Below are 21,703 nucleotides of genomic sequence, written 5' to 3' on the forward strand. Positions count from 1 at the left end.
GTTAAATTGTCTTCCAACACCAGGTTGACTCGATCCTGCTTCAAGCATACCAATGGCTCGCAGACACTCATTTTCAGACAGGCGTGGCATTTTGTTAATGTTAAATAATTGCGTAATTTTCTTGTTTTTCTGAGTGGTTGTCAGCACGATGCGAAACAATGCATATAGAATCCCGTTAACGCACATGTTTTTATACCCATTCTTGGGTAGTGAAATGCATGGGGCTGGCATAAAAGCATGGAATGCATGCTTTTCTGTAGCAGTTGCGTTTTTGTGACTTGATTCAATACATGTACTACAATATTGAAAACCAAACTTTACTTAAAATATTGGTGTCACGGGAACTTTTGTTGTTGAGTATATATTGGCCGTAGGCCTTTGTACAATAAACTTCTTTGACATTTGGCCATACTCACTCACTTACTCTGTTACTCCAGGTCGATACCCTTCTCTGCCAAACCTCTCGTTGTAGGCCATGTCAGGTGAAGTTACTTAATTAGCATGAAGGCTTATAAAGTATCGGTAGGAGCGAGCAAAGCCTTCAGAGCATACTTGCCTTCTGATTCTCTCGAAAACGAGTGAGTGAGTGAGTTGGGTTTAACGCCGCTTTTAACAGTATTCCAGTTATATCGCGGCGTGTCAGCTTAATGTGGGAGGAAAGCCCGCAGTGATGCAGGTCCCAGACGTTTATCACTTCGGTGAAACCCACGAGCACGGGTATGGTGCTGACAAACCTAGAAACATAATCGTGGCGAACCGGGATTCGAACCCACAATCATAGGTTTCTGGCGTGCCCAAGGGACGCAACTCTGCACAGAGAATCGCGGCGCCTTAGACGACTGGGCCACCCGTGCCCCCTCTCGAAAACGAAGGTAATTGGGCAGTTCAGAATGGATATAAATAATTTGACGCTATGTTATCGATAATTTACAGCCTGACTTTTAAGTCACGTAACGAAAATTATTATTTTGACGGTGGTACCATATTCCTACACCAATGATTAGTAAATCTATCCGTATAGTGCCGTTGAAGGCCGCGAAGATTGAAAAAGTAGCAAATTCGCTTTAGAACGGTTGCATCTGATTGGCATAATTTAATCCTCTTTACTATTATAGATTTAAAGAATAAGATTTGATCTTAAGTTTAAGTTGTTGCAATAATTTAAGGCTCTGCTCAGCATACTCATGAAGACTATGGACTATGCGAGGTATGATCTTCCCTAAGCATGTCCCGCAATGAGATGGTTTCACGATAGAGACGGAAATAATGTAGTTTGCTTTTATCGCAATTATTGCAAGGGCTAATAATGGCTGGAGGTGAATTTAATGAGGTCTCTGGTGAAGCCTGCACTATATCCTGTATGATATTCTGAAAGCCTGACAAACGCTTGGAATTCGAGGGCTTCATGCTGGGGCTTAAAGTCTGGTGGAGAATATAATTTTGTGGGCCTGCAATCAGACTTGTGTTTTCAGTTCAAGAACTATTCAGTAGAACAACATCTTCGGCGGATACTTCATTCATTGTTCATCATTTGTTTATTTTATTCATAATTTATTTATGTTATTCATCATTTATTGGCCTGTGTTCCTGGATGCCTTTGACATAATCTAGTTGATATACCGAATACCCAAGGTTCACGCCCTTCAAAAAAAACTATACAAAATGTTTATTATACGACCCCTCAAAGTGAGATGGGTTGTATCAAGAGCACATACCCATCTATTCAGCAATATATTTTTTATAATGCACAGATTTCAGCTGTGTGCCCTTGTCCATAGAAACTGCGATATCTCAAAATCTGTTAATTGGTTACCCAGGAACCACTGTTGGTCTGATCACGGGTGATGGCTCTTCACGCCTGTCACGTGGGTTTACACTGCTATACCATCCCTCATAATGTGGTGACGCGTTATCGAGATAACTTGAATCCACTTGTGCAACATCCACAATGGCGGGACCCACCTGGCCTAGTCTGCATTTGGCGATTATTTGTTTACCATAAGACTAATACGGCGTGCGTTTGATGTAGGCAGTGAATACAGTTCGGAAGGAAAACAACATTTTGGAGTTGGACATGTGTTGGAGTTAATAGCTAAACCGGTAAGAACGGTATGGATAAAGTAACGACCATGTCGACATTTCTAGTCGTTGATCTTAAACCGAAAGTATGAGTCACAGTGGTTTCACGTCCAATACCAGGAATACTATCACACGTAGCCCAGGTGGGAGTAAAAATTGTCATAGAATGACATGGAATATTTGGCAAACAACTGAGGGAATGTCCAAGGAAAATATTAAAGACTATTTCATTTTCAGGTGAGTCACAGGCTATCCAAATTGCAACAGACAAATGTCTTTTCCGGTCTGACTTACTACATTACCTTCAGCATGTAAACATTATCAGTTTCAATTATTTCACAAATGAGTATATATAAGTAACATGAAAAGTGAAGTTATATGTGGATTAAACTAGGAAGTCAACACAACATAGACTATAGGCTAGTAACACGTGAATATACTGCCTGAAAACATGGGTTTACACCATACAGGGTAATTACAAGTAACGTTGGTTAGTTTTAACAATAACATTCTGTTTAATGACTCTAATAGAGAAATGTTCACTCAGCCGCTTTCGGGCAAAATGGCTGACGTTAAACCCGGAAGTAGATTTGGCGTTTTTTTGGTCCACCTTATCAAAAGATTTCCGGGTGAACTGGCGGGTTGTTGAGACATCGGATACATTGCGTTATGGATAAAGTATTAAGTACTCAGATTTACCCCAACCAGTAATGTGGAATGGATGGCCAGACCATTGACGTCTATTTTACTAAATAATTAGCCTCCGTAGTGAGGCGAACTTATTTCTGAATAAATGTCAGCAAGAAATAAGTTGAAACAATGTGAACTGTGATGCATCAATATAAAACGCCAACGCCAGATAATTTATATGAAAAAGAAAGTGTTTGTTGACTAACGCCGCACAGAAGTAATCCTGACATGCGACGAGGACCTGTGAACATACGAGAAGGTACACGAGCCACAAGCCACTTTCAAACCCTACTCTTTGATTTAGGTAAGAGGAGGCAACAATTCCTGTATGTGCATGGTGGAAACGATTACTAAAAGCCACTTGATATACATTGATGATTTAGCTAAGCGTTTTACATCTCAATATGGAAACTGAGTAAATAAATAATGACATTCTATGTATTCTAGAGGTCTAAAGGATCCTGCATGCCTTTCACATTTGGGTCAGAAGGTTGTGTACCAACATTTTCATATACATAGGCGCACCAAAAATATAATCTCAACAAATCTTGATGTATTATCTGATCTCATTACAATCTTCTACTCTGATGCTCCATAGATGGAGAAATATTAAGCAGTGTTCAGTTCTTCGTGTGTTGTCATAAGCATGAATGATGAACAAAGAGGCGTTCAAAGTTAACCAATCATGAAAATGCTGCTACATTAAATGCAATATTACATACCGTATTCGACCCAATAAGCGCCGAAGGCGCTTAAAAAAAGACAGAAGAGGTGGGCGCTTTTTGGGACCAATTCAGAGTCAAATTGGCGTAAATTCATCAGTAAGCCTTACCGTATTTTCTTGAGAATAGTGCGCACTTTTTTCCAAAAAACACAGCTGTGTAGAAGGGGGTGCGCATTATACACGAATTAATGAGTTTTGATGTTTTGTCCCCCATGGAAAGACCTTACTGTGAGCACGTAACACCGGAAATACCATGTCAACAAATCCATACTGAAGTTCGCAAATTATTCATGTAATTACACTGTCTGGCTATAAAAAGTGTTCTTTGTATATCTGGACTTAAGTTTGTAACTTATTTCATTAATTTTATTCAAAATTCCTTTTAATATTGTTTTAGTTCGTGTGTGAAGCGATCGGAAGATCGCACAACTCGCCGTTATTAACAGCAACCACGGTCAGATTACCGCTATTGACGCCTTGAAACGAACTTTAGTTGACAGAGAATGGATACATATATCATAAATGCCATACTTTGATTCGTTAAAAGTCATATTTGTTTTTGTTGGACGGTCATATGTCAACACGTAATTCTCGCGATCACGCGTTCACGTGCACGGGAGCCTTGACGGTGACTGGTCAGACTGGTTCCATGTAAAAAATAATATTCGGCAATAGCGATCAGCTGCTTCGCTTAGGGTTATTATTATTTTAAATATGTTTAGTGAAAGCTGCATCTAAATTAACAAGATATTGGAATATATTATTCCTGATAAAAAATAGTTTCAGATACAACTTTTGCCGATCCTTGCATTTTAAAATCCTGTAAAGTTATATCATTGGGTGTGTCTTGATCGAATCACCGGTAGATTCTAAGAAAACGTGTGTACAGCTGATTGCTGTGTCCCACTTACTTTACGAGAAAATGCAGAAGGTAATCTTAATCCCCGGATATAAAAACAATGTCTAGCTGAACAAAAAAATACAATTTAAACGGTAAATCAACATGTCTGGGGATTTTTTATCTCAAATTTCGAATTTGTACTGACGAAGTTTCTCATCATCCGTTCGTTTGCCGGACTTCGCTGAAGGGGTATGGTGTAATTTTTCTGCGCATAATATTCAAAGTCACAGAATACAGTCATGCCCCGCTTATACGGACTTCAAATATCCGGAAACCTCAGTTCCCGGACGATTTTCATTTAAACCGAAATAATTACAAATTTTCGGAACGGGGTGTGTGTGTGTGTGTATTACCACATACAATATTTCATGCAGCATTAATATATGTAATATTACCTACATCGCTACATGAAACAATACACAACAATAATACATGCTAGATTATTACATACAATATTGAATACAACATTATGACATACAATATTACATGCTACATTATCATACATAGTATTACATACCACATTAGAACATGCACTATTATATATTATATCATGACATACAATATTGCATACTAACTTAGCATATACAATATATACAGTATTTGTTTGCGTGTGGAGGGCGTGGTTTGATTAACATAGAGGCTCTTCATGATAGAATTGTATTGTGCACTTTTACACACATTTATTTGTCTGATGATCTTGTGAAGCATCTCAAGACCCATGATGAAAACAAGGCATTCCACAGCTTTCTTAAACGAGCCAAGGATGTGGGACATAACCTCAATGTAAGTGTTGATTTTGTTGATGGTTCTGTACTGCTGGACGGTACAGAAATGAGTGTATATCCAACCGAAGTGCCATATCAAATCGGCCCAGACTCAGTTTTTCAAGGAGAGGCTATCTGAACGACCACTGCACCGAGTCTATGTGCAGTGTGTTGAGAAGATCAGCAGCCCTGAAGAAGTCGACTGGCCTGAAAAGTGAAACAGAATACTTTCTGTTTGCTGCTCAGAACCAGCCACGTCCCACTCGAAACCGTCAATGTGTGATTTTGCATCAAAATGTAAATATATAATGTAGATTATGCAATGAATTTAATGAGACTGTCCAACACATTGTCAGTGGATGCCCCGCTTTGGCACAAACACAGTATCTTAAGCGACATGATGGAATAGTTTGATCATTTTATTACTGTCTTTGCCATGCTTGTCGTTTTGACACAGATGTTCATCCATGGTACGACCCGGAATACGTAGAGGCCGTCATGGAAAATGAAAAATACAAAATTATTTGGAATAGGCCCGTATACAGCCTCAGACGTATCCAGGCCAACAAACCGGATCTCATCCTTTTTGATAAATTCAATGAAATCATATAATGTGATTGTCAAGATTCAGGAAAAACATTGCAAATATGTGGGGCTCGCTTTCGAAATGCCATGCTTGCATCCCAAATACCAAGTTGCCCGACTCCCCATTGTTCTCGGTGCCTTAGGTTTGGTACTTGCCAATTTGTTGACTGACATTGGTAGAGTATCCGCGTTTGCTACCAGGAATACAGCCCTTCTTACAATTTTGGTAATGCAGAAGGCTGCAGTGTTGGGGACTCTTCACATTCTCTGAAAAGTTCTGGATGGGTTTGACAAGGCAGCGCTTCCTAGGAGAAGTCCCATTTTCTGTCTGGGCTGCATGTAGAGGGGACAAGGGCCCTGAGCTGATGTTGGGGCAAATGCTCAAAGAAACTTTATTAAACACATTTTTTTTATTAAAGAAGCATCAGGAGATGAATTGGGGGAGTATCTATGTAAAGGAATGAACATCTTTTGTAGCAAATGGATTGTGAGGGCAGTGAATTTTCTGTTGCACTGTAGGTATCTCCATGGCTTATTTTGGCTCCATGGCTTATCTTTATGTTGTAGGTAAAACACAAGACAAACAACCATGCCTATGCCAAAAAATGAGTGGGAGGTGATTCTCAAATGCTGGCCTGAGCTTATTGACCAGTTGGTCATAACGAACAGATTCCTGGATAAGCTCATTGAAGGAGGTGTTTTACAACCTGAGGACCAGCAACGTATAATTGTAGAGCCGGTTGCAAATGACAAGATTGAAAAGTTGTTGAATATTTTAAAGCACAAAGATGCAACATGCCGACCTTACAGCAAATTGAAAGAAGTATTACTCGAACAGGACAGCAAGTTTCTCGTTGATTACTTGGACAAGGCTGCAGCAGATGTATCTTTGAAAACTAATGATGAACAAATTTCCTGTGAGGATTGTGTTGGTAAGTTTATTTGTTTAATGGATCACATATGCTTTGCCCTCCTTAAATGTTTTGTCCGTGTGTCAGTCGATCCATTTGGTACAATGTTTTCAAAATGTTGAGAGGATGTTCAAAATATTCTTCCAGTTATGAAAAAGAACATGTCACATTGGTAATCAGAAATAAAACCACATGGGATTCTGGATTAGAATTGGTCCACAGCCACCTCTGCCTCGTACCTATCCTAACTATGGTGAAGGAAGTAATGGTGTAACAAGGTAACAGACTGGGATAGTTATACATAAGCATTAAGTGAGTAACAATCACCTCTTAACTGTCGATAGGGGATCGCATATGTGTTATTGTATGTAGAACCTATGTGACACAGATACTGGTAGGTGTAGACGAAGAACTTAATATAAGCAATGAATATTATACAATTATATTTGAATGGACGTGAATAAATTGACTTTAGCTGATTGACATTTCTGCTTATCTACTTATCCTATCTCACACTATGCATTTCTCATCTTCTGTTGATCCTAAGTGGAAACATGCTTAAACAAAGGTTTCCAGCTTCTAAAATACAATTCACCCAAACACACCGATCATCACATGGTCAGCTCCCAATAATCTGGTTCATGCACGCTTTTCATGCCGAGCAACCTGACCTTCGTTGAACACGTGATTTCCCCATCAAACTCATTCTCTTTCTAGAGCTAATTGGCTATAGGAAATGTGATGCGGGGATGGACAGTTCTGACGACGACTTCAACATGAAAACAAAGTCTCTGCAGACGAGTAAATGCATCCTCCAACTGAATACTCAGTCTGGGAGAAAAACCCTAAAAAAGTATACACTCACATAATTGTGACAAGGTTTATTTTATATAGAGAGAAGACGTAGTAAAACGAACTGGATCGGGTACACGCCGTAAGAGAAGCAATGGCCCAAATTGATGCAGACCTTGGATGTCAGTCACAGAGATGTCTGGAAGGTAGTGGGATGCGAAAACTGTGCACATAAAGTGCATTTACTGTGTAAAGCCATAGTAGTGGCGACAGTGTGAGTTTCATAAGGGATGGAAGCGACCGGAGCAGGCAGGCCAGCAAAAGTATAAGCGAGGAGAAGGAGCAAAACCGAATCCAAAAAGAAATTGTGGTACGAACTGTGTAACAGCTGACATAGAAAGTTGAATAAAGAGCATCAAGATAGATCCCTAGCACACGTACAGGGCACAAGAATATGTCTTCAAGATCCTCAGGATTCAGGATGGACGTCAAAGGCAGGATAGTAAATAACCAATCAAGTTGTCCGGGGAGTTTATTATTGCTGATGAAGTCCAACCACAACCACAAGCCCAGAAAAGCTTTCTATGCAGAGCACCTTTGTAGCGAAGTCTGTTGACGTCTGAAGCATGAATCTCACTCACTCGAGCAGCTGTCACAAGAGCAAAAAGAAAGACTGTTTCAAACATGGAACCTTCAAACCTTCCCAGCCGAAGTTAAATTCTGAAGTATGACGTTGAGAACTTGAGATCCCTGGTCAGTGGTCGAAATGAGATTACTGGTCCACCAACTTGTAAGACCGAATTAGGTAGAATTGATCGTACCAAGATACGTAGCTAAGGAAGAACCCACTTATGGTTGAACAGGGACTTGGATGATGATCTATGAGCTTCCGAAATGGTCTTGGCTACTTTTCTGGAATAACAAGTGATTTCTGTAAATGTGACAAATGCTCAGATTGCGTGTTTTGTGCAACGAGTGGAGCAGCTTGGAGTGAGGTTGAAGAAGGTTTACCCGTGGTTGTAGATGATGAAATCTTATCTCTGCGAGTTGGCTAATAGGCCATGACCCAAAGCAGTGTGACCTGACTGGTGGATGCTATCTTCTGCAGGACCCGAGGTAGAAAGGCATAAGCGTGTAGGCCCTCTCACAAGATTGCTAATCCATCGTGGTCCCAAGCCTGAGGATTTCGGATGGGAGATAAGAACTGGGATTGCTGAGTATTGAAGTGGGTTGTAAAAAGTACTGGAAACAGGCACTGGATGGAGGCGTCTTTTCATCAGAGATGGCCTGTTGGGTTCGCACACGGAGTCGGCCATGACGTTGGAGACACCAGGGATTTTGATTGAGTCGATCGGCTAAAAGAGTTGGAGAGCCAGAGACAGTAGTGACATCGACTTGGTGGAGCCCATCCTGTCTATTTTACAGACGACTCATAGGTTGTCCAAATAGATCAAATAGACTGGAAGCACTGATTGGGTCGCCAGTGGAGTTGTCCTCTCCTGATGAGAGCCTGTGCCGGTGCCAGGAGACTGAGAAGTTGTTGTCTTTGATGCAGAAAGAGTGACTATCTGAGTGTTAAATCTTCACCCAAGGATCTTGGGGCATGAACAAGTTGCCTAGGCACAAGTTGAACAGGGCCTGATAAATTGAAGACGTTGAGTGGGAATCGTCTCAGAGTTTTTGGTGTTAACTAGCCAGCTGAGTTGAAGGAAGCGCTGCATGAAGTTGAGATGTAGTAGAAGGATACCTGAATGCAGTCATCGATGTTTGAATTAAAGACGATGCCTCAAACATGTAGGAACAACTCAAACATGCCTCCATTGGTAGTGGTGGCCGTATCACTTAGAATAACTTGTTTAAAGTTTTCATGTCTTTCTTTGGGATGGGTGAGTAGAAACCTGGGGTTGTGGGAGCTGTGCTCTATGTTATCCTATGGCATTCTTTGCAAGTACCATACCTATGGCATCATTGATAACCAGAAGCCACTTGTCTGAATACAGCTGCTGAAGAGTCTTGTTAGTCGTAGGAGGAATCGCAATGGTGGGTAGATGATAACCAATTTGTAGAAGGTGTCACATAAATGGGTCGTCCAGGATGGTACAATTCTTTGTGAAAACACCCAATCTTCCACCTATGGGCAATGTGACCACTCAGTGTCTAAAGAGGAGTCAAGTCTTCTGCTGTTCATATCTCCCATTCTGGGAGATTCCCCGCAACCTTTCGGTCCCAAGAAAGAAATGGTACATCCGATAGATTTGCCACATTATTGTCCTTGGTGACCACGACCACATGCATGAAAAGAACTGGATCTGCTACCAATAACCTTCCAGATATTGGGCGGAGTGGGTGTGGATGCAGGTCATTTACGTTCATCGAATCATGGTGGAACATCGATCCTTAGAGAGGTAATTGTGCGTCAATCCTTTGAGGTACTTTGATCCGGACAGGTACATGTAACCTTGGAAGTTTGTCAAGAGGTGCATCTTTATATGTTCAAAGAACCTGAGAACATTGTCGAAAGTATGGCGAGTCTGTGAAGATCGTCGAGCCCTATATTTTTAATCCCAATTTTGAGTTCATCGATTCTTCGAACAGCATCAATTTAATCTCCCCGAAATAACCGTGGAGGAATTCTTATTCGCCGAAAGCCCGTTCTACGCAAGCTGATCCTTAGCTGAGTACTCTCCAGCACTGATCCTTAGCTGAGTACTCTCGAGAACGTGACCTATGCGATTCTTGATTGAGAGAAGGGTCCGATGAGTCTGGGCACCCACACCGCGACGACTGATCCCCAAGAGAGAGGTCATTTAGAACGTCAAACAGGGGAACTGGAAAGTGGAGAGGTAGACATGGATCATAGGAGCAACTACAAAGGTTCAGCTGAAGCTTGACAACAGTAAATGAGTGCGATGAAAGAGAACAACGGTCTATGGCAGGCTTCGTGTGAGCAAGAGTGAGCACGACTGACTGTGAAGAAAATACCGTGGATTGGTCAGATCCAAGAACAATGAGAGAACTTTTAAAGGAGCAAACATTCGAAACGTGAATGTCTTTCGTGAGAAAGCCGTCAGATACTCCATCATCATTAAGACAGTGTAAGAAGTGAGGGGGTAAACAATCCGCTGATCGTTGGAGTTGTAGGTAGCGTAGTTGATTTCTTAGACTTCTTCGCAGGTGTTTTCTTCACCTTGGATAATTTGTCAGTGGATTAAGAGCTTGTTTTGCTCACTGCGTCGTGAGTTGTGTAGATAAATGCTGACATACTCGCCATTTAGGCAGACAAAATGTGAACAATGCGCAAATGAACTGCAGTGACCGTGGCAATCCGAGTAGACATTATGTGGGTCTGTAGGGGAAAACTCCGCCTACAAGTGAAGGACACAGATAAGCGTGTAGCTTATTCGTCCATGTGCGGAGAAAAAAGTCTTGAAGTCTTCAAAGAGGGAGATACTCAGAAGAGAGAAAAAAACAACAACCAAAATAGAAGTCTCTTCCAGAACACATCACCACATTGTGGCAATTAGAAAGACAATGAGTTTGGGGAAGCATGTGTTTAGCTCATGTAGGTCACTGGGCATGAAAAGCATGCATGACCCAGATTGTTGGGTGGTGACCATGGTGATCCTAGGTGTGTTCGGGTGAATTGTTTCTTTTAAGTAGGTTTCCACTTAGGATTGAAAGAATATGAGAATGCATGGTGTGAGATAGAGGATAAACTTTAAAATACATAAAATCCGACAGTGAGCATTTGGTACACCAAATCTGATATACAACTGATTACTTCCACGTTTCCACCACTGGGGCAAGTCCTAAGGATTAATGGCCATGGAAATTGCACCAAACATGATAGAAACCCATGGTAGTGCCATCAGTGACGCCATGTTTAGGCAGGTACTTTGAGTGATAACCAGCTGTTCTTTGACCTTATGTCATCATCAGGCATCTCCAGTGGTCCATGGCTGTAGTTAATTGGTGACATCACCAATGGCGGATCATCTTGTTCTCTCAGATGAAGGGTATTTTTTGTGTGTATATTTCTAATGGTCGTATGAGTGTAATAATGGAATAGTGACAACTGTCTTCTCAAACAAAACTCATGGAAAGGCCAGTTTGTCATGGTCTCCATTGAAAAACTGCCTTTGTCGTCTTTTAATTTGATGGAGCTAGTAGCAATAATGGTATGACAACGCAGGGTTTTTATCTATCAGGTTTTGGGGATCGCAGTTGCACCCTCATTGCCAGACATAAAAGTTTTAAATTCAGCACGATAATGCTTGACTGCACACTGATAGGATACCAATTGTAACCAGAGCATGATCTGCTCTTAGTCCAGAAAGGAACCCACATAATAGAACATCTTTGAGATGCAAAGACCCTTGCATGACCTTCAATATTGACTAATGTTTATAATGGTTCAATGAAATGTTGCATCTCACATTATGTCAAAACACTGGTAGATCAATAAAATAGTGTTACGTTTCTGGCAGTAGTCAACACACGAGTGGGCACATTTGTTACGGGTTTTTTTCTGTTGCAAAAATATATATACAGAGCTCCATCAGATGTCAATTTGTGAACTAATCAGTTAACTAATATCAGTAATCACCTGATCACTATATTTCACAAGGTGTCACCCAGCATGCACAACCACTGTAATTGTAGCTGTAACCGATAATCTTTTCATAACCTGTTGTTCCAGCAGTACAATGCACCTGCCCACAAGTATGTTTTCATCATGGCTGCAGGAGTGTACCTTTGAACTGATTGAACATCTTCCATATTCACCAGATTTGGTACAGTCATATATCCATCTCTTACAAAACTTGAAAAAAGAACTGTCTGGCAAGCATTATTCAAACTATGATGACGTAATTTCTACTGGGCAGGACTTTTCACACCCCCAGGAGAAAGCCTTCTACATCTTGGCACTATTTGTTAGAAGTGTGTGTGGGCATTAAAGGCATTTTTTTGCTCAGAACTTTTCAATCATGCCTTATGTATCTAACAAATTTGATGATACATCTTGACATTTTCAGATACATCGGAAGGAAACCTAAAGAAAAGGCTTCGAAGTTTGCTTGTGCAGTCATTTGACAATAAGACAGGTCTCACCTGTAGTCTGTCTGAAGTGGAGCATGTTGCGAAGCAGGTAGAGAATGATGGCATCAAATTCACTTGGAACGTCGACCAACTGAGGAACTTTGTTATCGAAGTATTTATTGGAGTTGAATACCAGAAAAGGAAAAAGAAGAAAAAGTATCCTTTATTATAATAATCTTTTTGTATTTCTACACAGACAGGGCTGTGTTATTACCGTTAGCTAAATTTGTTCTGAATAAGAGTGGCCTAATAACAAACACCCATCCACACAGAGACAAAGAGGAACAAATAGAGACATGAACACTAACAGTGAATTTGTGAGTCGATTGTAACGCTTCTTTGAAAACACAAAGATATGTTTACCTGGAATACAGTGGCACACATTGTGAGACACAAAATAACACACAAAAAGCAGAAAGTTAAATATACACACACATAAAACTGCACACAACGTGATGCACACATAGATTTAGAGACAAACATACAGACATAAACACATACACAGACAGAAATGCACACATTGACATGCATACATACACACACAGAAATGCAGGCTCGTTGTGCACTTAACACAATTGTTCAGTCCATTCTTTAGAAACATTGGTCTGAAGGTAGATCAGGTTTCTGATGTCAGCACACACATGGAAGAAGAAGGAAAACCTGACACAGCAAATTCTGATGAAACACCAACTGCAGGTGCTGATGGTAAGATTTAGTTTAGCCACTAATAGTTGTCTGACTAATACTAGCTGTCTTGCATTTTGAGCTGTGTGATGTGTGACCTATGTTAATTGAAACAATATCCAAGGATACATAAAATACTCCCGATATTTAAACGTCCACCAGTTAAGTCAGTCAGAAAATTGAAAATCAAAGCAGCAAATGAGAGCAGTTGTTATGACCCTATTTATAACAATATAATGTTTAAAAATCAGTCTCACTGCTTTGTTCTCACATCCATAAGTGCTGGAAAGCACTTTATGCAAGTAGGTCATCATAAGTGGCTCCGTTATTTGAGAAAGGAAAATTAGTAATCCCCTTTTACAATGTGGATGCGAGATCTCCCTTCTTTAGTTCTATCCAGTGTTTTATACTCTGGCCTGCGAACTGACACACTGTTCACTAGTGTGGATGATCAAGTTGTTTACGCAAGAAATATTTTCTGTCAGTGAATATAATGTGGTATGAGTCCTTAGGGTGTGACAACAAATAAGCAAAATGATACAATGTTAAAGGGGCACTGATCTAACGCCATTCCCCGGACTGGTTGTTGCCTTTGTTATTGTTTTTTCCCCGTGAGTACCCGGATGATACGCAAAGCAACTGAGTGTGACCAGAGTCTGGGGCTACCGTCTGCAAGGACAGCTAAATAAACTTGGAGGCTGGAGGCAATATTTGTTTTACGCATATTTGAACACTGGTTAACCGTGATCTATGAAGATTTCGACAAAGGGTGCATGTTAATAAATTTCTTCAGCCTAAACAAACAGACAAAAAGAACGGCGGAGCTCATCAGATGTCGTCATTTGGAAATACCCCAGATGGTTATAGTTTAATAATAATAAAAAGTATCCATGCAGTGAAAGCATTTTCGGATTTCGGATTGTGTCGATAATACGATTACTACTCCCTTGTTGTCATCCACGTTTTCTGGTATAACCCTACACAACCCTATTTGTCATCATTCACTTGATGCTCAGTTAATGAATTTATTACAGGTACAATAAGTGGGAGCACCACTTAGATTACCTGACAAAGGTTCCCATTTGGCATTTATTGTGTCTGGGGTAATTATTCAATCTAAATCCTGGTTTGAAGTGAGGTGAAATGTGTGTTATGTAATATGCACGTGGCAGTCCAGCAAGAGGTGAATGATCAGTTGATTTGCTTTTTTTGTAAATCAACGGATCGTTCCTACTCATCAAAGGATTAACAGAAAATACGTTGATTGATTAATCACTATTATCTTGCACAGTGGATATGTCAAAAGTGAGTGTTTACATGTCAAGGTTTACTAAAACAAAGGGAATACACTCATATCATGGCGTGAAGCGCCGATGTAAAAACAACATACTTTGTTCAAAGGGTTAACTGACAATACGTTGATTGATTGGTCATTGTTATCTATCACTCAATCGATTTTTTAGGAACCGTTGACGTTATGAAAATAGTTGTCACGTGGGCTTTCTTAGCCGGCGCCTTGAGACTTGACACCTATGTTAAACACCTGAATCAATCTAAGTGATCAGTTGAGAAACGAACACGGGTTATAATATCCCGAAACGATATATATCTTTTAAAATATTTGATTGTTACAGAGACACGTGACATCGAATAAGTTTCTTTGTACAGCTGCAGACAAGTGGGATATTGTTCCTTTGTGTGGATATTCAAGGATACTTTCCTCGAACAAGGAAGCTGCCTAAAATTTATACACATAAATTTTGCAGGTTGTAATTATGGTATTTGCATTTTGTTTTCCTTCATTTGCTGTAGCATTGAACCGATTCGTTCTTGTTTCTCTACGTCTTGGTTGGGAAATTCTTCAATGCACGATAGACGTTGTTTTCACGTCTTTTCCTTTGTAAGCGTGTATATATTACCGTCAATTGTAAAATGTGATTCTCTCAGGCAATTTATAAAATGTGTAAATATTTCAGTCATTTTGACTGAAAATCTGTCCAGATTGACTAAACTTGATTAAGACGATCAAAAGGGCCTAAAACATCACAACAGATTATTATGTAGGATTAGAAGCAAAACAACATAGAAATGTACTTTTCAACGTAACATTTTCAGTGTCTTGGTGATGACATTAAACATCAAAATGTTTGGAATTCATTATCATAATAATACAGATGGAAATGTTTTTCAGTCACTTTGTAAAATAACTGAATATTTAGGCGTTTAATAAATTTTAAAATGTTACACATTTTGACTGTAAAAAATATACACACTATAAAAAAGCAATGCTCAGGTGAAATATTTTCTTTGTGTTGCAAGTAAAAATAGTGTAAACGAAAATTGCAAAATTACCAAGCAAGTGACTTATCGAAACTTCGTCACCATTACCGATGCTACCCACAAATATACCTACATTTCCTTATTATCTCGAAAACTGTATTTCATTTTGTTGATCAATGTGACCATACGCCCTTAAAAAGTGACTAATGCGCTTACGAATGGCACAGCAGAGGTCGCGAACTAGTCTAGATTTCTGCTATACATCCGGGTACTCACTGGGAAAAAACAATAACAAAGGCAACAACCAGTCCCGGGGAATTGCTTTAGATCAGTGCCCCTTTAAGTGTGAGAGTCATGTGTTTACTTCGTGCACTATTCCGTCTTCAGATATTTTGAAGTATTTCACATGTACAGTTTGTACCATTGTGCCCCCCTCTGTTCAAAATGTCATCTTGCACACATAACAACACGATAGTTTCTTAAACAACTTCTTACAGTGATGGGAATAAAAATAACAATCATCAGATACTATTGGGTACATGGTATTCATAGCCGTGTAGGGTACAGACATTTAATAGACTATTCTCGATTTTGAGTGGTTTTGCAATTCAGTATTCTCATTTGGAGCCAAACAGACTGTGTTTTCACATGTACGTTATCTGATTACCTAGAATAGGAGCAAGACACAGTGTCTTTCCATGCTATACTGCCACTGTATTCACCCTTGGGATACCATATATACTTCATTTACTTTGGGGCAAAAGAATATTTAGGTCTTTGTTTTTTTATTGTATGAAAGTTGTTTAAGTTTTGCCTTATAGTGTTTAATACATTGACATTGTTCATAGGAACAACAACGATGAAGGACTACATTATGACAATGTCAGCCAGTCAACTCGGAGAGTTCCTCAGACCAAGACTCAAGGACGTAAACTTGGAAGAAGACATTGTTGATAACATGATAGCTGAAGACATTGATGGCCAGGCATTTTTGTTGTTAGAAGAAAACCATTTGAAAGAATACTTTTCTGAGATGACGCTTGGCAAACGTCTGAAGTTCATAGCAATGAAAAATCAACTTGAAGTGGAATCCTTTGTTCAACCAAGAGAGGATCTTGTATACAGTAGGACAAGCACACAGGATGACACTGCCTCAGAAGGAGAGAAGAATCAAATGTATCCAGATTCATTCCGCCAATTTGACACAAGTGTTTGTGTCACTGACCAGTACATAAGAGGGAGATTAGTTGAGGTAGACGGTCACTCAAGAGGTAATATGATTGTACCCAGGAGACACTTCATCTGCCCCCAGGAGGAGGGCACAGAGCTGTGCAGAAAAGTGGCCAGGGAGGTGGTAATATTTGCCTCAGCCTGCATGAATGACAGAACGAACGGGACACTTCATGCTGGAATAAGCCCATCAACAACCAACAGTGGACAAAAGGGAGAAATCATTGGACTTCAGATCGACAGAGGCCAGTGTGAGAGACTGGTGCAACAATACATAAACGAGTCATTTTATGAGGAACAACTTGATGTTGCTGAGCGGGCAATCAGTGATATCAAGTTCATACAAGTCACTGATCAAGAAACATCACCCAAGAAAGTAAAAAAACTGTATGTCGTAGAAGTTGATGTTATACCTAGTGCTGTCCTCATTGGAAACAATGCTTTCTTTGTAAAAACTAAATTACTTGGAGGACGGAGAAAGAAAAGAAAGCAAGACTTGTATCGATTCATTTCAGGAGAACTTCAACCACAGACAGAAGACAGCATGATCTCGTTTATGAACAAAAAGCAAAATCTAACAGAGCTTAGACGTGAACAAGAAACTAAACCACCAACTCAACCAGCAGTAAACCTTAGACAGAAATTACTGGATCTGGTTACAGGTGGGAGTGATACAATAGAGGATGATATCTATCCGGTGTTATTTACAAGCCCTCTAGATAAATATATGGATCAAGAGTTTATGAAAGAAAACCTCACCTTCATACAACATTTTGATACCAGTGCAGTATTTGATTTTGACCCAGAGAGTAGTGATGATGGTCTTTATAAGTTCTTGGATGAGGAGGAGAATCAGTGTTATGCAGTGCTGACTACTGACAATTTCAAGCAACGAGATAAGAAAACGCACAAAGAAGCCACTTCTGCTCATAAGGCTTGGATCTTCAATAATGGCTATAGTGGCCTTCATAAGCCAGGACTTCAGCCATTTGACTGGAAGCAGGAAAGGAGTGCAGGCTTTAAAGAAGCTCTGCATTTTTATCATCAAAACATTCCACTGGACAGAGGCCTAGCCATCATTTTCCTTTTTTCAAAGAACTATGAAGTACTGCTAGAAGCAGCAGAAGAGATTCTCTTGAAGTTTAAAGATCATTGGATGGTTATTGCTGAGAATGAAGCTATTGCTCATCTCTGGAACTCTGAGATGACAAGACGGAATGTTTTGAAGAAAGATTCTTTGGAAAAACGCTGTGTCATTGGTATGCCTTGGTCACACATCAATCAGACATTCATGGACATCTTTCAAACACAGAAGGTTCCATCATGCTACTTGCCATTATCAACTGGTGCATTCACAGAACTTTCTGAAAGAGAGAGAAACAACTTGTGTGGCCTGGAGATTCTCAGCAGTAGAGAATGTGATGTCATTGAGGACATCAATGACAAAGATAAACTGGAATCTATCAGGAGAAGGGTTGAAGAGAAGTTCTTTAGAGGAGGAACAGCTGAGTGGTGGAATTTTTGGTTTGGGGAGGATCATGTTAAAAAACGACAGCAGCATGCTAATCTGATTCAAGAGGTAGAAAAAGCCCTGAAAACTCCTAAAGCAGACGAGGTTATCCTTGTGACATTGTTACATCAACCTGGAGCTGGTGGTACAACAACATCAAGGCAAGTCCTGTGGGATCTCAGGCAACAATACAAATGCTTTGTTGTACAGAGAATTACTGATGAGACGGCAGAACAAATTGCATCTTTGAGAAAATTTGGAGAAGCTTCAAATCCTAAACCACCACTGATTCTAATAGACAATTATGACGAGGAAAGTGTTGACCGTCTTCTGGCAGAACTTGAAGATATAGCACGCCTCAGTGCCAGGAGAAATGAGGAATGTACAAATGTATTCTGTGTTTTACTTCATTGTGTGAGAAGAGCTAATTTACCACAGTCTCATGAAGGGAAGCAAATCCATCTACGCCATGATCTGTCACCACAAGAATTGTCCTGGTTTGGCAAAAAATATGATGACCTTCAGCGTATGTGTGATGAACACAAAGGTGTAGATCCTAAACTGCTAATCTCATTCAACATGCTGAAAACAAACTTTTCTGAAGACTATGTGAAAAGAACTGTAAAAGAACTGATGAATGACATCGATGATCCCAAAGAAAGGAAAATCCTCAGATATCTATCATTTTTGAACACATATGACATTGACTTTTACGCAATACCTGTATCATGTTTTGATCCTATAATGGAAGTGAGGACCAAGAAGACAGTTCTTATGCAAACAGGGCTCTACAGAGTGGAAAAAAGACCGAGGGGTTGGGAGACAACACTGGGGTCGTCCATTAGAGTACTCTTGAATGAATCCTCAAAGAGGATGGTGTATGGTGCAAAAACAAGCAGCATACAGATCATCAATTCCTTATTGTCAAGAGAGATTCTGGCTACACTGCTTGGTCCATCTAAGCTTAGTGATATTATTTTGGAACTCCTGGGATCTGAAATCTTTGAATTTGAAAATGCAAATACTGACTTTTTGCTTGGCCTCATAAATAACCTTGTGAAGAAAAGAGCAACACTAAAAGACAAGCGTGTGGAAAAGTTTTCTCCTCTAATTCTTGAAATCATGCAGAAGGAAGGAGAGGACAAAGCTGCTGAAGTCTTCGTAGAGGTGTTCAAGGTGACAAATGTTGCTATGGTTGCACAACAGCTTGCTCGCCTATACATACATTACCGCAACTGGTCTGAAGCTGAAAAATACGCTGCAAAAGCAACAAAACTCGTTCAGTCCAATTCCTTTTTGTGGGATACCTATGCACAGGTGTTTGAACAGCAACTCAAATGGAAAGTAGCAAACACAATCATTACAAAACAATGCTTGTTGGAAGTTCTGGAATTGGTTAAAAAGGCAATTGAAATCTTTAAGAAAGAACTGACTATCAGTGAAACAGAAAAAAATGCACCATACAACTACAATGGCTACTTGGGTGAAGTTCGAGTTGTTATTAAGCTTTTCAAAGCTTTGGAAAAATGTCATGATCAAGCTGAAGAAAGTGATTTGCATGCATTTCTTGTAGAACCAGATTTCATACCTGAGGCATTTTCCTTTCTTGATGAAGAACATGTTGAATTTGTTAAGGTATGTGGTAAAACTGCTTCAATGGTTATCCAGAAACTTGAAGATGAACTCCTCCAGTTAAAGGCAGACACCAAACATGAGTCTCTTCATACAAACTATTTCTTCAGTCTCAGTGATTTGCTTTCAGTCAAGGAAGAATTGTTTCGTTTTTATGGGGAAAACACAGATAAAGTTCCAGACAATCTGAACCAGGAAGACCAATGTGAGTTTAGGCGCCGACGTGTACGTCGTCTTGGTGGGACATCACTACAAGGTCTGTTGACGCTTCGATTAAAAAACAGTGATCACAGTTACCTTTTAAGGGTGTATGATTTGATCATGCAGAATGTGACAACACAGAACTGTAATGCCTTTGACCTGACAACAGTTTTGAATGCACTGGTTGCAATGTTTATGTGTGAGGATGAGTTTGTAAAAACGATACCCTTTTCAGAAATCATTGGCCTAAGTCAGAAGTTGATAGACCAGAATCAACCTGACAGACCAATGTTGGAATCCTTCCTCTACATATTGCTGTTCAATGTACCAACTCCATCACGACTAAAACACGGGTATGACCTGTGTCAGTCTGTTACTATCAGAGACACAATGAAACTTTGGAAGGAAGCATTTTACACCAGATACCCTAAACAGAAGGAGGAGCAAAAACGCTTCAGGAAAAAAGATACAACGTTGTTCTTTCTTGGTCGAGGGGAAGGAATGGATGAAATCGTTTATCAGGGACAATTGGTTGGAAGTGAAGATAAAATGCGAATAAATGATGATTTTTGGAACACACCGAGGGCCAGGCAAAGACTTCTTAGATATGAAGGGACATTGCTGATGGATGGCTGCAAGATCCTAGCCACCTTTAAGTCACCTGGAGGAAACCATTATGAAATCTATATCCCAACGTCACTGCCAATGAAAAAGAATATGTGGCAAAAGAAGGTGTATTTTGTACTTGGCTTCAGCTGGGTTGGACCAAAGGCCTATGATGTCACTTTGGATGATCCTTCCAAAGAGGAGATTTCATCTGTTGCTTCAACATCAAACTCTCCACAGCCACAGTTGCAGCACCATACTGGAAGAGACTATGGTACCCAAAGACTTCCGGTAAGGTCATCTGTTGTATGTAGGGTATACATTGCTTAAATACAGTCTTAAAGAACCACCAGGGGCTAACTTTCCAACATCTGTAGCTAGCTGGTGTTATTGGTTTTATCATGAGACCCCTTGTTTATATCTCAATATGGACCTGTCACACAAGGATTGTCACTTCCTAATTGTGTCAACTGTTGGTCCTGTTCTGGGATTTTGTGACCATCAAGAAGAATGTTTGTTGAATATATGAAAGAATAACAACTTAAAAAACAAACATTCTTAAAGGTATATTTAATACCAGATATATAGTATATATAGCATTATCACTTTAATATAAAACCAAATATACTAAACCAAATTAAAAACTTCACAATCCTAAATTCTCTTTCAGATTAAATCCTCCTTTGGGCACTTATTGCATTTTCCTTGCTCAAGAAAATCTACATGACATTGTTGTAAGACAGACGTCCCTGTGTTTTTCAAGACTAACAAAGTACAAGAATACAAGAATATCATTCGTACAAAAACCATGGCTGACCAAACTGTATGTATGGTACATTTCTTTCATGCAAAGGCGTAATACCTCGCATTGTAAAGTTATAAAGTTGTAATTATACGACATGTGTATGTGCCTTTGAATTAAAATGGCCGTAATGGCGTCCATATTGTAGTACTACATGTAACACCAAGGCCATTAAAAACGGCTGGTTTTTTTTGTTATATCATACGGCTTTG

At 39.8% G+C, this 21,703-nt stretch overlaps 1 protein-coding gene across 7 annotated transcripts in view; it reads left to right on the forward strand.

Moving 5' to 3' along the window:
* The first annotated feature begins 1,864 nt into the window (after nt 1-1,864).
* LOC124123868 (sterile alpha motif domain-containing protein 9-like) overlaps nt 1,865-21,703 on the forward strand; it is a 30,684-nt gene continuing 10,845 nt past the window's right edge. For 2 of the 7 annotated variants that reach the window (XM_048393209.1, XM_048393208.1), the window contains exons 1-5: nt 1,880-2,100; nt 6,311-6,675; nt 12,483-12,702; nt 13,130-13,251; nt 16,359-20,980. In XM_048393209.1, coding sequence (XP_048249166.1) covers nt 6,333-6,675; nt 12,483-12,702; nt 13,130-13,251; nt 16,359-20,980 — 5,307 coding nt within the window. In that variant the 5' untranslated portion in view covers nt 1,880-2,100; nt 6,311-6,332. The other 5 variants (XM_048393211.1, XM_048393210.1, XM_048393205.1 and 2 more) reach the window with 5 other exon arrangements.

The sequence above is a fragment of the Haliotis rufescens genome, unplaced genomic scaffold (assembly GCF_023055435.1).
Source record: "Haliotis rufescens isolate VD_foot unplaced genomic scaffold, xgHalRufe1.0.p SCAF_118, whole genome shotgun sequence".
Classification (NCBI taxonomy): domain Eukaryota; kingdom Metazoa; phylum Mollusca; class Gastropoda; order Lepetellida; family Haliotidae; genus Haliotis; species Haliotis rufescens.